Source organism: Pterocles gutturalis, unplaced genomic scaffold (genome assembly GCF_000699245.1).
Source record: "Pterocles gutturalis isolate BGI_N339 unplaced genomic scaffold, ASM69924v1 scaffold5862, whole genome shotgun sequence".
Taxonomy (NCBI): Eukaryota; Metazoa; Chordata; class Aves; order Pterocliformes; family Pteroclidae; genus Pterocles; species Pterocles gutturalis.
The window spans coordinates 24,083-39,311 of NW_010110046.1; the positions used below are offsets into that span (position 1 = coordinate 24,083).

The following is a 15,229-nucleotide window of genomic DNA, read 5'->3' on the forward strand; positions in this document are numbered from 1 at the left end:
ATGGTGTTTGCCTCTGTTTCTTGCTACATGATTGAGTGTAAATGTGTAAATATAAATGTTGAAATGTTAATTCTAATTAAAAAAAAAAAAAAAGTAAATCTTGAAGTCATGTATCTAAAAACCTCCAGGAACAGGCAAGTTCTCAGTAAGTATTTTTCCCTTCTCTTTCCTTTTAAAAATCTTTTGCTTTTACACTGATCTCTTCTTAGAGCTGATAAATGACTTACTGTTTTTCACTAGCAATGCTGGGATCCTGGGCAGTATTCCCACAATTTGCGTTATACCATAAACTACTAAAAGTGTTGCACATCTCTAAAGCAGTCACTGTCATTGCTGTTAACAGATGCTGGAGAGATCTCCAGGTCAGACAGGAACTAGCACTCTAAGTTGCCAGGAGAAAGAGACAGGAGCAATTTGTAGCTTGTCTAAAAAAACAAGATTTGTCAGAGTTTAACTTGTTTGTGGTAACTTGTACTGCTTCCTTCAAGTCCCAGCAGATGTCTACAACAATGCCAAAACCTTATTTCTTTTACAGAGGTCCAATGTTTACTCAGTTGAGATCAACGGGACAAAAGATCTAGAAAAAACAGAGATAGGAGATGAAGAGAACTACAAAGACTTGAAAGGCAACAAGAAAAAAAAGAAGACAGAAGAACTTAAGAAAGAATTGGACCTGGTAAGTGTTGCTAAGCTCCCACAACACCCGGCAGGACAGCCTCTACCCACCATCTGAATGAAGCCTGGTGAAAGGGGTTGAATGCTGATGCACCATCATTTTAACAGAAGACCTCCTAGAACAGGGAAGGATTTGCTTCCTCACATTCCTGAAGCGTGCCAGAAAAAAGTTGTGCAAGGATTAATACCTATAATGAAAGATTGATTCTGGCTTAATTAAGCCACCAATAGTACAGAACATTATCTCCCCAAAGAGGAGGAGTTAATCCCAGATGGAATAACTGCAATCGGTATTTCCTCCGAACTGCCACTTGCACAGTCAGCCAGGAAACAGGGGGAAAGGCTGGAGCACAACATTTTGCTCCAGAGATTTCTAGTAGGTGTAAAAGCATGCCTCAGCTTTAAGAACAGGTTATTTTCCCCAGACTAACTGCACTGAACTTCAAGACAGTGCACTAAGATCAAGAAATCAGTATTTTTCCTTCTGGCTTCCTACTGACCTGCTGGCTGATCTTTCCAAGCTGCTTCCTCTCTATATGTTTGTTTCCCAATCTGAAGAATGAAGGTAATTATACTGACCTCTTTTCTGAATTACTCTGAGAGCAACGCAAAGGAGAGGCTATTTATGGGCTAGATGGTATTTCAAAGGTAAGGAAACCCCAAAATGAGCCGCCAGTTTACCCATCATGTTTCCAAGATCTACCCAGTGCACTAGCTAAATAAATCTCAATGTATTGCATCTTTGCCACTAGGGGATGTAACATTACTCTCATGTTTCTAAAGAGAAACCAAAGCACAGACGAGTTAATTGACTCATCCATCCATTCTGTGAAAACAATTGTGAGATCTCTCAAATGCTTGGCTTCTAAATCTCAGTTCGGCACAAGATATAATTAGGTCAATGACACCACAGAGGTGTCACTGCAGGGAAAGGGGAAGAGCTTTGAGATTTCTCTCTCCCACGCCCTTTTTAACTGTGGTTAGAACCTGCTGCTTCTTTCTACAAGACTGTGGCAAGTAATTTCACATACTCTACCTTGTCAATCAAGTAAAAAGATTGTTGTCACACATATTCTGACACCACACCCTTTTTTCTATCAACATATTGCCTATGGTACTGAATGCCTGAGTCCTGTAGCACGTAAAGAGGAACTATTTATCTAAAAGAAGCACAGACATTTGTCTGTGAAACATGAAAACACCATTCTGTTCCTGTGACAGATTTGCTGGAGGAGGGAGCTCTTTACAAAAGCACTTTCAAAATCAAAAGAAAATACTAGCTTACAGTGGAGGATATTTTGCTTATCGATATGCAAATTGCATATTGTGTATTCATGAAGGTGGGATGTCACACTAGCAACTGGATCCACAGTCCTGGATCCAGGCAGTTTGAATATCCTCCAGATCCTGAAACAGAATTTTCATGTCTGACATCTTATTCACTATCATTTTCTCTTTCTTTTGGAATCCAGGATGACCACAAGCTCAGCGCTTCAGAACTGGAGGAAAAGTATGGCACAAACATCAACAAAGTAAGTCCATAGGGCGTCATTAAGAAACCGCCTGAATCAGTTGCCTTACTTTGCCTCTGGCTTACCCATAGCTTCCTAAGAGTCGTAGGAAAACATCTGAATCAACAGACTCATACATAGATACAGGTGTGGATGCAGGCATGCACAAGTATGATGCACCAACTCCCAACAAAGCCTAAACCAGCAAGTCAGTGTGAAGCAATGACCTGGATTTAGACTAGAGTTTCTCTCAGGTCTGAAGAAGTCTGATCTATTGTTTTGAAATCAAAATCCCTGCACAAACACGACCTCAAAGTTTGCATCAGTGCGTCAGTTTTTCTAAAGTTTTAGTCTGGTATTTTGATTTCAGTACAATTCATTTTTCACTGGCACTGTCTGTAACAAGTTATGGCAACAGGGTGCACTGGAAATTATTCTATCTTGAAGGAAACACTAGATTTGAGAAACTACACACCTAAATCCCCTTGACACCTAACACTCAAATATCAAAGCATTGCAACAAGGCCAGAGTGCAGACAAGAGTTCCAAGAAACCCACGAACTACAAACATCTTGGTGGAAATGCAGAAACAGCAACGAAAGAACTGATGCCCTTCTCCAGCTTTCCAAACACTTAGTACAGGTATGACAGATAACCAACAGAATGAAAACTCCTAATTGACACAGCCCCAAATTCAATGCTCCAATAAAAAAATATCTGTTTCTTCATAGCAGATAACCAATAGTAGCCACTCTGAAAACAGAAATTTTGGAAATTAAAGATGCAGGTTATAAAAAACCAGATTTTTATCTCTAAGTTGAGATAAAAATCTGGTTTTCTTCGACTTAATTTTAAACATGTTGTTTACTTTTGCAGGGTCTCTCTAGTGCAAGAGCAGCAGAGGTTTTGGCTCGGGATGGCCCCAACTCACTCAGTCCTCCCAAAACCACTCCTGAAATTGTTAAGTTCCTCAAGCAGATGGTGGGAGGGTTTTCCATCCTCTTGTGGGTAGGAGCTATCTTCTCCTGGATTTCATTTGGCATTCAGTATGCCCAGGGAGCCGAATCACCCTTTGACAATGTAAGTATTTGAATAACCACAAAGTGAGTATTTGACCCTTTGACAATCTAAGTCATTTAAATACTACTTCACAGTTATTCAGTAACTACAAGGAGGCCTTTTATTCTATCAGGACTCTCCCTCTACTACGGAACATTCTGATAAATGCTCAAATGCCTGACATACCACTTCTGTCTACGAGTGCCTATGCAAAGGTTTTATAACCACTACCCATAATTGTAATACTTGAGTACTCAATAAGAGCAATATTAAAGTCCACAAAGGACCCTGGAGTCTTTGACTCCAATTCCCTTATGACTTACACTCTGCTAGGAATATAATTTGCCTGGGTTTATGTCAGGTTTAGTTTGGAGAAGGCTTTTACAGAGATGGGAACTTGCTATTAAAAGCCCTTTTCATACTCCAAAAGCTTTACTTGATCATTAGCAGGGCAAAATTTGAAAGTTCTTTTCTTAAGCTGTCTTTTAACCTGACCAATACCTCATTTTAAGAGTCTCCTGAAACAATACAGAACTGTGATTTATTCTAGCAGAGGAATTGCTGAACACTTGTCTTCAATTAACCAGATTATGTCCTTCATTGATTAGCTCTACCTTGGTGTAGTCCTGGCACTGGTTGTCATCCTCACTGGTATCTTCGCTTACTATCAAGAAGCTAAAAGCACAAACATCATGGCCAGCTTCAGTAAAATGATTCCACAGGTGAGAATAACCAATGCATTTCGTTTGAGAGAAAAGTTCTTTCCAATAAGGCACTTTGAAATGAGAAGAGCACAATAAGCCCAACTCCAATTTACCTCTTGGTAGGAAGCTTAGAGGATGGCACAATGCTAATTTTTGTCACATTTCTGTGTTTCAGCAAGCTCTTGTCATCAGAGATGCAGAAAAGAAGGAACTGCCAGCAGATCAGCTGGTGGTTGGAGACATCGTGGAAATAAAGGGTGGAGATAGGATCCCAGCGGACATTCGTCTGATCTCTACTCAGGGTTGTAAGGTAAGCAGCACTTGGTAGAGCAAGGGGAAAAAAAAAAAATCGTTTCAAGTCTTTTACTACATATAAAGAATTTCTGTGCACCAAATGTGAGTTATAAAAGCTTTAACTAGACATAATAGAATTAAATCATAAAGTGCAGAAGCTATACTGTGATGCTCAGCTCGTCTAGGACTAACATCTCCACTCCCTGAACATCACAAAAAGCCATTAGCCCCACAACAAGTTCTAGCAATGCTCTTTGCCAGGACAGAGGTAGAAAGAGGCATTAAGAGTTTCCACAGACCTGGAGGCAGGTCTTCAAACCATGTTTTCCTTCAGGCTGCTACCAAAAATCCCACCGACAGACACAGGACATTGACTGAACTGCATTCCCACAGAGATAGAGTCTCTCAGTGCCAACAGCAGCTCCCTCAGAGAAAAGGCACCAAGAGATAAAGGCCCTGTCACCGATTATTAAATGTGCTACCACCTTGCCTTCTAGGCTAGACATAACTGCGTGTTACTAACTTTAATATGGGCGTGTCTCCGTTTCATTAAAGGTGGACAATTCTTCACTCACAGGGGAATCAGAACCACAATCTCGTTCCTGTGACTTCACCCACGAGAATCCCCTGGAGACCAGGAACATTGCATTCTACTCCACCACCTGTGTGGAAGGTACGTACAGAGAGAAGGGGCTCCAGAAATGGTACCTGTACAGGGTACCACATAGTACTGAGAACTCATTTTAAGCAATTCTGCTTCAAGGAATTTCCATAAAGGTTTAATCGCTCACAAGAAACGGTTGTCCCAAGCACACCAAAATAAAGCCTTAAGGACTGGGCTGGTCATGCTTAGTATCAGCCAGTGAGACGTGTTTTAACACCTGGCCCAGTTATGGGTGCAACAACCCATTAATTGTGGTTTCCTAGTGGTCTTTCCATCACTATCTTTAGGAACAGCAAATTGCAGATGCCTCTAAATACTCGTGGATGCTCCTGTGTAAGGGCTCTGCACACACAAGGGTGGTGTTGCTGTCCTCAGGGCTGAAGGTATGTGTGCCATACCTAACAGACTGTCTGCTATGAGACTGCACAGTGCCCAGGGTGACACTACGTTCCTACTGCAAGGCAATCAAAAAAGACTCCAATTAATGAAAATAGCTTACGTCTGTCTTTCTCTTCACCGACAGAGCTATGAGATTTCTAAGGGGAAGAACATAATTCTGGGGTGAAGTCTCAGTCACTTTAAGGCTGAGAAGGGTGTCTGTCAATCAGTACTGGCTACAGAAGAAAGGATTAGTCCCTCCTGGAGCTGACAGTCTTTTACTTCTTCGCAGGCACTGCTACTGGCATTGTAATCAACACTGGGGATCGCACTATCATCGGGCGGATTGCATCTCTCGCATCGGGAGTAGAAAATGAGAAAACACCCATTGCCATCGAAATAGAACATTTTGTCTACCTGGTGGCAGGAGTGGCCATTTCCGTCGGTGTTATCTTCTTCATTATATCTATTGCTCTGCGATACAAGATTCTGGACTCCATCATCTTTCTCATTGGCATCATAGTGGCAAATGTGCCAGAAGGACTACTAGCCACAGTAACAGTAAGTCTATGTTTGAATTCCCTGGTGGCCGCTGTAGTTCTTCAGTCATTAGTACAATCTGTCACTGGCAAGTTTATGACAGTGCAACACCAACCAGTGAAGAACAGAATATCTATTAAGTGACTTGACTGAGTTGAGTTTGAAACAGGGGTGGTTTTTTCCATGAAACTGAAAAGACAAGCAGTTCATCTGGGAATGCTGGCATAACTGAGCCACTAATCTTAAAAGCTTCAGCACAACAGTCCAGTCTGAAATAAGGTTCTGCAAGTACTGTTCTCCCTCCCTTGCTAACCCATAGAATGATGCAACTCATTTTCCCACAACCTGTTCCTATTTGGAAATGAGGAATTGTACTCTAAAAGCTGCATGAAAATTCCACTTACTAACACGTACAAAGCATCGCTAAAATCCCTGACTGAGAAGGAGCACACCTGCTAAGCACTGTTAGCCCTAAAGTACACCAACAGCAAACCCAGCACTACTGCATTAATGAAGAGAATCACTTCAGGGTTCATTAAGTTGGTGATTAGAAGCTCCCCCTGCATTGTAGGTTCTTCCATCTGAAACAGCCTCTTAACTGATACGACATTCTTATTTCTACCAGCAGGCAAGCAGGTTCCTCTCAGTAGTAAATGTACTTCTGCTAGTTACAGCCAAACCTCTGACCTTAATAATGCTACTAAAAAAGAAAAAAAAAATGCACTGTGGTCAACCAAAATATAAATTTTTAAAAATGTTCTCTTCCTAAAAAACCAAGCACAAAATACTTAGCAGAAGTATGTAACCTTCTTGGATCATTCTGTAACTGTATCTGAACGTCTTTGCTTCTGCCAGGTGAGTCTGTCTCTGACAGCCAAGAGGATGGCAAAGAAGAACTGTTTGGTGAAGAACTTGGAAGCTGTGGAAACACTTGGTTCTACCTCCATCATCTGTTCCGACAAGACAGGGACCCTCACACAAAACAGGATGACTGTCGCTCACCTCTGGTTTGATAATCAGATCTACTCAGCAGACACCAGTGAAGATCAAACAAGTAAATAGGGCAATGGGGGTGCTGGGAAGGAGGAACTACTCGGAGCAAACCTGTGGTGGTTTCACACCTACTGGCTGTCAAACTGATGTCAATGGGAATGTCTTTCGAGAGCTAAACCAGACATGATTTCCTTCCACATAGAACTGTAGTGTGCAACAGGAAAGTCCCTTCTTAGCCATGTAGAAATGGGAAAAAAAAGAATTAATATTTGAACTCCCCTCACAGAAACTTAAGTCTGGAGGAGGTTCTAATCCAGATCCTTTTGCTGACAGTAAACTTATAGGGAAATAAGCAGAGAAATATAATTTAAGCAATTTTGCCAGAAGTGCTAACTGACAGATGTAATGGTTTGTGTCAAATTGTTCTTCTGTAACAGAACCTCTCAAAAGTGCAATTTTCCTCTGCAAATAATTCAAAACTGTTGCTTCCAATTTAAGCTTCCATTTCCGTCATGTAATATGCTAAAGGATGCAATATTTATTTTGCTTCCTCTCAGCCCAGCCTTTTGATCAAAGTTCTCCATCATGGACAGCATTATCAAAAATTGTCACTCTCTGCAACCGGGCGGAATTCAGACCAGGACAGGAGAATCTCCCAATAATGAAGGTACTGCGTACTTCACATCAGCTTATTTCTCTTCCTCTGAAAGAGCAATACATGAGTTGCTCTGTTTAGCTTTAGTAATCGCCTCCACTTTACCATGCCAATATTCTAAGTTACTATTTACAGTAGTACTACCAGTATACACTCACAAAAAGGGAAAAAAACCCCACAAAGCCAAGAGCAACTGTGCCTTTAAGGAAAAGGACAATTGAGGTAGCAAGGTTTTCTACACTAGTAATTACTGCACGATTAATGTAATATAGCAAGATAGAAAAGGTAAACATGCCTTAAGTAATGTCTTTACACATGACTGCTGAAGGTAGTACATTGCGGTGACTGGAATACCAGAACAAATCCATGATCTCTACCATTTACTCCATCAATGCCTTCCTCCGAGCAATTTGATTTTGTGCACGTTAGCTCACCCGTACATGCCTGCTGCTACCCTACAACTGCATTGCAAAGCTTCCACACAAACCTGAAAGTGATCACAAATCCTGTGCTTTCGCAGAACCAAGTGCTTATCTCAACTCTTTGCTGTAGCTTAGTTTAGCAGCGAGTGCAAAACAGGTGTCCTAAATGTTTACTGAAATAATTTTCCAGGACAACCTGAATGTAGCAACATAGATTCATTGCTGCTTAAGCATACAACATCTTACAGAAGCGTGCAAGTGCAGAGGTGAATTTGCTATAAACTGTTTATTCTTTTCTGCACACAGAGAGAAGTGGCAGGTGATGCCTCTGAAACAGCTCTGTTGAAATTTGCAGAAGTCATTTTGGGTGGCGTCATGAATATCAGAGCACAGAACAAGAAAGTGGCTGAAATTCCCTTCAACTCAACCAACAAATTCCAGGTGTGTTTCGTTGGTGGAAATCATGCCAGACTGTTTCAAATTGAAACAATTTTGATCACTGGGCCTAAAGCAAATATTAATGACCTGGAAGTCTTAATGGGGTAATTCAGCGACAGAGGAAATCTAAGCCATAAGAAACGTGGTGCAAGGTGACCAAAACTAGAAACAAATGAAGATCATGTATGCTCTTTCAAATAATTTCATATTTGTGGCACACAGCTTTCCATTCACGAAACTGACGATCCCAACGACAAACGCTTTCTGCTGGTGATGAAAGGTGCCCCGGAGAGGATTTTAGAGAGATGCAGCACCATCATGATCAACGGCAAAGAAGAGCCACTGGACAGCGAAAAGGCAGAAGCTTTCCAAACAGCATACATGGAGCTGGGGGGCATGGGAGAGAGAGTGCTGGGTGAGTCTAACTGGTGGGACTATCAGACAACTGTGGTGTAAAATGGGGTTTTAAATCTTTGTACGACCCAGTGTGTCTGGACCTCATTCCTCTTGCGGTGGAGGGAAAAAAAGAAAGCGTACAACCTCCTAAGCAAAGTGTTAAAACCATGCTGCTGGGCTGTACGCTCTCTGTGGCAGGGATGCCCTCACTGCTTTGTACTGATGCTGATCTGCCACAGCCACATGAAACACTGATTCCATATGAACATTGATGTGAACGTTACAATAGCAGGTTAAAAAATTCCTCCATAAAAAGCTAATGGTAAATGCACTGGAGTACTACAGACAAGAGCAAAGCCTGATGCTATACAGCAAGCTCTCCTCTTTCTCCGACTATCTCCTGCACATCGCATCATCCTACATTTCTTTGCAGGTTTCTGTCATTTGTACCTGCCTGAAAACGAGTTTCCAGAATCCTACCCATTTGACACAGATTCCATGAACTTCCCAACCTCCAACCTGTGCTTTGTTGGGCTCTTATCTATGATTGACCCACCTCGTTCCACGGTGCCAGACGCTGTCTCAAAATGCCGCAGTGCTGGGATCAAGGTAGGGATTTTACAATGAAAAATACAGTGATTCTACAGAAAAACTCATGATAATACAACTTTTAATACCTTCCACCACATTGTCGTAAGTATCTTTCTAGCAACAACCACAAAAATCTAAACATTTGTTAATACCATTCTACAATTGTAACTTAAAGTACCCGAAGGCACAAGAGTTTAAGCGGAAATCAGACTATAGGAAGTGCAGGGAACCGCAAAACTGGAAATCCAAATTTGGAAAAGCGCAGATACTGCCTCATCAGATTCATTTCTAGAATACAGAAACCACGCCAACCAGAATTACTTGCTTGTAAACAGCATAAGGTAACAGAAACAATTCTTAGGAAGGCATTAGGACACCAGGGCCACACCTGTTACGAACTTTTCTGCATAGGAATCGCTAATCTCAAAACTGTTCAAGCGGAACCTGAAGCTGTAATTTTCCCTAATTTCACTCCCAGGGGACTTACAAGTAAATTTTCAGCTCTAGGCAGAGAGGCAATCTAGCCAAGAAAAAGAAAATCAGTATTTGGAGTTACTGATCTCAGATGAAATGAATCCCACATCCCAACCCTGATGACATTTTCTGTAGTCTGAAGACAAACCTCGCAACTGGCAACTTTTCTTCAAGAAAAAACTGCGCCTTATCTGTCAGGACACCTCGGTCACAAGGATCCATTTTTAAATGCAATATTCTAATGAACTCTCACCTTTGAGTAGACCTAATATAAATTCTTACATAAAGGCTTCTTTATTCTGCATTATTCTAACCCTGCTGCCTGTGACAAGTTCTTCCTTTACAGCCCTGATAAAATAGCGCCAAGAACAAGAGGTAGAGCTAATTAAGTAATAGTCATAATCTGTCATTGTTATGTACATAGCACAGCTTTCCAAGTTCAGATTCTAGACTGCTTCCTGGTCTACAACAATCGATAGCTCACCTTATCTCACTCCAGCCATTGCAGATACATTTGTCACTCACGCCGAGTGCTTGTCCCTTCCCCAGGTTATCATGGTCACTGGTGACCATCCAATCACGGCTAAGGCCATTGCCAAGAGCGTGGGCATCATTTCAGCCACCAGCGAGACTGTGGAAGATATTGCCAAGCGCCTCAACATTCCTGTTGAGCAAGTCAATAGACGGTAAGAGCAAACAGAGTACAGGGGATACCCACGGGTTCCTTTGCTGCAAGCGATGCCTTCGCCCTCCACAATGCTTTCACAGCCTACTTCTGCATCAGGGCTGCTTTTTGTTTTTTCTGTTTGTCGATACCTTCCCAGCCATTGTGACCATCCAGCATGTCATCTCTACCTGAGTAACTATGTGTTTAGGTCAGCAGCTCTCACCTTCACCGGCCCTTGAAAAAGCACGAGCAAATTACACTGTGCAGCTCACGTTGGACTTTGCTGTCACTGCCCGTTTCACAGAACACACACATATAAAATGCAAAATGCAGAATCACAAGACCTAAGAACCATCAGGCCAAATTCCTCTTTCCCCCATTAAATGTGAAAAAAAAATATAACATCATAAGAGAAAGATAAAAGCTCTTTACAGAGAAAATGCCTTCCTCCTCCACTGTCCCACCCTCCCACTCAGAGCCCTCTTTAAAATGCATTTTCTGCTGTTATGTCTGCTCGGGAGGAAGCTTCAATCACTCCCCTCTGTCTCTAGGTAATTGTGATTCACTCTGGATTTCCACAGTGGCTTTCACTCAACACCTGCTGATTAACAACTAATGCTTCTGAAATTAACTCAATTTGCTGCTTTCCTTACTATTAAACCGCATACATTCTACGAGTGCACTATTTTTATCTAAGCCTTTTGATTTGAAAATTTACCCAGCTTTCCCATGGCTCTTACAGAGAAGCTACAGCAGCAGTAGTTAATGGGATGGAGCTGAAGGATATGAGCTCGGAGCAGCTGGATGAAATCTTGTGTAACCACTCGGAGATAGTCTTTGCCCGGACATCACCCCAACAGAAACTGATTATAGTTGAAGGCTGCCAAAGGCAGGTGAGTAAGAGGTGTAAAAGGTTATACACAGATATGACTATAGGGCATTCGTGAGGCAGTAGCTTTCCACAGATATCATCCCCGAGGTAAGAGGGTGGAAGCCAATTTCCAGTGCTCTCTAAGCTCTGTTTATACTCCTTTCACTGTGCAAGAACATTATCTAACAGACTGCCACAAACACCGGACAGACTCCAAGCTGCTCAAATTCCTGTTACAGACTCTGAACCCCTATTGACAGAATGAGCTTTTCCTACGTTCGCTTGGCTTGGAGCTGCACCGAGGGTCTGTCTTTTCCATCCAGTTCTGAGAAGGTGCTGCTGTGCTGCACATAAAGCCTCCTGGGCAGAGAAGTTTGGGAAGGAGCCTTCCCTCAGGAATTCTTTAAAGCCGGATAAAAGCAACGTGTTACCACATCCTCTCGCCTTATCTCTTGTGGCCGTTTAGACCTGTGCGCTTCCTGACCACAGGAATGTTTAGAAGCGAAAGGAGGTATGAATCCCACAGAATGTCACAGCATGATTTATCTAGGACCAAGCCTGATCTATGTTCCTTCCAAACACTGTGAAACAACCCACAGAAAGCAGGATTTAGAGGGAGTTTGTCCCATCTGCAGGCAATATTATGTAAAGGAGCATGGAGTGCAGCCAACACCAGCGGCAGAAGGGAAAGAAATGACACGTACAGAGCTCTAGAAAGGATGCAAATTGTCACCAAAAGATTCCCCCCTCAGATACGACATCTTCCAAGTCCATGCTGTGAATTGAAAGCCACCCTACTGCTGTTACCTGAACTTTGCAGAGAAGGAGATGCATGCAGCACAAGACATTATTCTATTTTTGTAATTACGCCAGAGCTAAGCTGTTCAATCAGCATTATCAGCTCTTCAGGGTTAAGCCTGAGCTGCTTTCAGGACAGTAAAAAAAAAAAAAATTCAATTTTATCTCTTTTTTATTTTCTTTTGGAATGGCCTTTGGCAGACAGAGGCTAAATGTGTTCTGCACGGCTTAGACACCCACACTCCTAGTAGATTTGTTTCTTTAAGGGATGAGAAGGAACACCCTTCCCCCTTAACTCAAGCCAGCCAGTCTACATGCTATGTTTAGTACTTAGAGCTTATAAGCCCTTCTGTACATGGCATTATTTATAGGTAGTGACACTGTGCTAAATCCCCACAGGGACAGGACATTCAGTATTTGTATTAATCAGTTTGTCAGGCTTTTTCCCACTCGGAACACTGTACTGCTATCACGCCATGAACTTTTGCATCAACTAGAACAGGACCTTTAGCTGCAGTGGATGGTTTCATTGGAAACTAACAAAGAAGCCAAGTGGAATAATCAGTTTTCCATCTTTTGGATTACTAGTGCAATTCTAGCATAGACTGCAACGACCAGAATTTCCTGAGATAGGATGAGAATGGTCTCTAACTGAACAGTTGCATAATTTACAATTAAGATGAGAACAGACTGATTTTATAAGCACTTCACAAAAAAAAAAAAAAAGACAAGGACAGAACTTGTATCAACCGAATCTCCCACAGATGAGCCTGGACCTATTCAGACAGGGACAGACCACATACGTATAGACAGGTGACTAAATTTTTAAGCTCCCTTTTATTCCACAGAAAGAAATGATCAGATTAAGTGCATTTTGAGTGCATCTAATTTAGATATCTCCTCTTTGGGAGCTAGTAAATCATATCCCTGCATTTCCTGTTTCTCTCTGCTATGAAGGGAGGCTAGATGACAAGCTCAGATGCAGACTTCTATCACACAACAGTTTGAGGTTGCTGTCTTAATCCTACCTAGCATCTTTCTGCTCACTGGCTATGTTTTATGCAGATACAAAGAGGATTCAGTACTTCTTGTCAGCATCTTTCTTCTAGAGATTTCAAGACCCTTAGGGGACGATAACACCATGTCCTCAAAAAACCCTGGATTCTTTTGTGTGTTCCAGGGAGCAGTTGTTGCCGTGACTGGAGATGGAGTCAATGACTCCCCTGCTCTTAAAAAAGCAGATATTGGAATTGCTATGGGTATTGCTGGATCTGACGCAGCTAAAAATGCAGCTGATATGGTACTGCTGGATGATAACTTTGCTTCTATTGTCACAGGAGTGGAGGAAGGTAAAAATAACATTGCTATCCACTTTCTTAGCTGAAAGCTGCTACACAGCACCAGCGGGTCCTCCTGATCCTTCCCTCCCATGCACAGCCCCCTTTTTTCTTTCTGGATTTGGAAATGGGATTTTGATATACAGAAAAACTGGGAATTAATTCAGCTTATAGACACATGACAAACAGCCAATAAGGAAATCATCGCCCACTCTCACACATGGCATTGGGCTGCTATCGCTGCTTGTTCGAGCTCCAGACAAAAGCGCTTCCCACCTAGTTCCTATGCAGTTCTGAGCCTCGCAAAGATACAGATTGTTTTCTCTACATTTTCACTCTATTACTTGCTCACACATCACCTTCACCGTGGTCCACCACATACTCCACTCTCACCCTAAAGAGCTTGTGGTTTCCCTTAACACTACAGTGTATTGTGGAATTTTTCTTCTATCTTTCTCATTGAAAAAGATTTCTTATTTTCACTTTAATTTTCAGAAGGCTCTAAGGGAAGGTAGGTTAGCAGCTTAAAAAAAACCAACTAAGTGCATGAGGAAATGTATGAAGAAAGTAGACAAATAGCAAGCAGCAAATATTTTAACTTAATTTAGTTTAAAACTGAAATTTTATGGAAAACTCTGTTGACAATTAGCTTTTACAGAAGTGTTTCCTTTTCTTCCAGGCCGTCTGATCTTTGACAACCTAAAGAAAACAATTGCCTACACCCTGACTAAGAATATTGCTGAGCTCTGTCCCTTTCTCATCTATATTATTGCCAGCATTCCAATGCCCATTGGCACGATCACCATCCTATTCATTGACCTGGGCACTGACATTGTAAGTTGGGGCCTTTTAAGTGATTTTCTGCCGAAATACAGAACAAGAATACACAAATAACTGAGAGGGGCTGGGTGCAAAGAGAATGCTACATGGATCCTTCTTTCATTTGCTTTGTATATACTGAAAAAATGTCAACAGAGCCACTTGAGAACCGAAACCTTTCTGATAAGTACCTGAGAAGCAGACAAATGCTGCCACCAAGACTCTGATGGTTTATTTCTGTTGTAGATCCCCTCTGTTGCATTAGCGTACGAAAAAGCCGAAAGCGATATTATGAACAGGAGACCTCGTAACAAAAGGAAGGACAGGCTGGTGAATGAGCAGCTCGCTGTGTACTCCTATCTGCACATTGGTAGGTTGGTCTGCTCTCTGAAACTCTATCTTGTATCAGCAAACCAAGACAGAGACAAGTTGTTTCATTTTTTAGAAAAGGGGGAGCTGAAACTCAACCCCTTCCTCTGCCTTCCTAGGCAAACTTACTAACTTTGTTCTGTTCCTCATTATTCAACAATACAACAGGTTTTTATCTACAGAGGTCAAGCACCTTAGAGCACTAAGAGCTCTCAAATTGCATTTAGACTGCAAGTTTCATGCCATAGGAGATAGACCATCTAACACTGATATCCAGCACACTCCCCACTGCTCCTAAATTTTGCATCTTCCTAACATCCACCTTTTTGATTTTGCAGGTATCATGCAGTCAGTGGGAGCCTTTGTAACCTATTTTACTGTGTATGCTGAGCAAGGTTTCCTCCCCTCCACACTGCTTGGCGTGCGAGTCAACTGGGAAAACAATGACATTAATGACTTTGAGGATTCATATGGACAGCAATGGGTAAAGAAGCACTGAAACATCCTTGCACTGTCTTTCATCCAACAGTTTCTCAAAAAATTCTATACTTTCCACCAAAACAAAGGATTAGGG

General features: G+C 41.9%; 1 protein-coding gene across 1 annotated transcript in view; it reads left to right on the forward strand.

Moving 5' to 3' along the window:
* The first annotated feature begins 538 nt into the window (after nt 1-538).
* The window catches only part of ATP12A (ATPase, H+/K+ transporting, nongastric, alpha polypeptide), a 17,381-nt gene continuing 2,690 nt past the window's right edge, over nt 539-15,229 (forward strand). The window contains exons 1-18 of the mRNA XM_010073176.1: nt 539-676; nt 2,148-2,207; nt 3,063-3,266; nt 3,854-3,967; nt 4,125-4,259; nt 4,799-4,916; nt 5,578-5,846; nt 6,681-6,879; nt 7,376-7,485; nt 8,202-8,336; nt 8,556-8,748; nt 9,163-9,338; nt 10,344-10,480; nt 11,204-11,354; nt 13,311-13,479; nt 14,147-14,301; nt 14,533-14,656; nt 14,994-15,139. Of these exons, the coding sequence (XP_010071478.1) occupies nt 3,165-3,266; nt 3,854-3,967; nt 4,125-4,259; nt 4,799-4,916; nt 5,578-5,846; nt 6,681-6,879; nt 7,376-7,485; nt 8,202-8,336; nt 8,556-8,748; nt 9,163-9,338; nt 10,344-10,480; nt 11,204-11,354; nt 13,311-13,479; nt 14,147-14,301; nt 14,533-14,656; nt 14,994-15,139 (2,433 nt within the window). The 5' untranslated portion in view covers nt 539-676; nt 2,148-2,207; nt 3,063-3,164. The remainder of the gene's footprint in view (nt 677-2,147; nt 2,208-3,062; nt 3,267-3,853; nt 3,968-4,124; nt 4,260-4,798; nt 4,917-5,577; nt 5,847-6,680; nt 6,880-7,375; nt 7,486-8,201; nt 8,337-8,555; nt 8,749-9,162; nt 9,339-10,343; nt 10,481-11,203; nt 11,355-13,310; nt 13,480-14,146; nt 14,302-14,532; nt 14,657-14,993; nt 15,140-15,229) is intronic.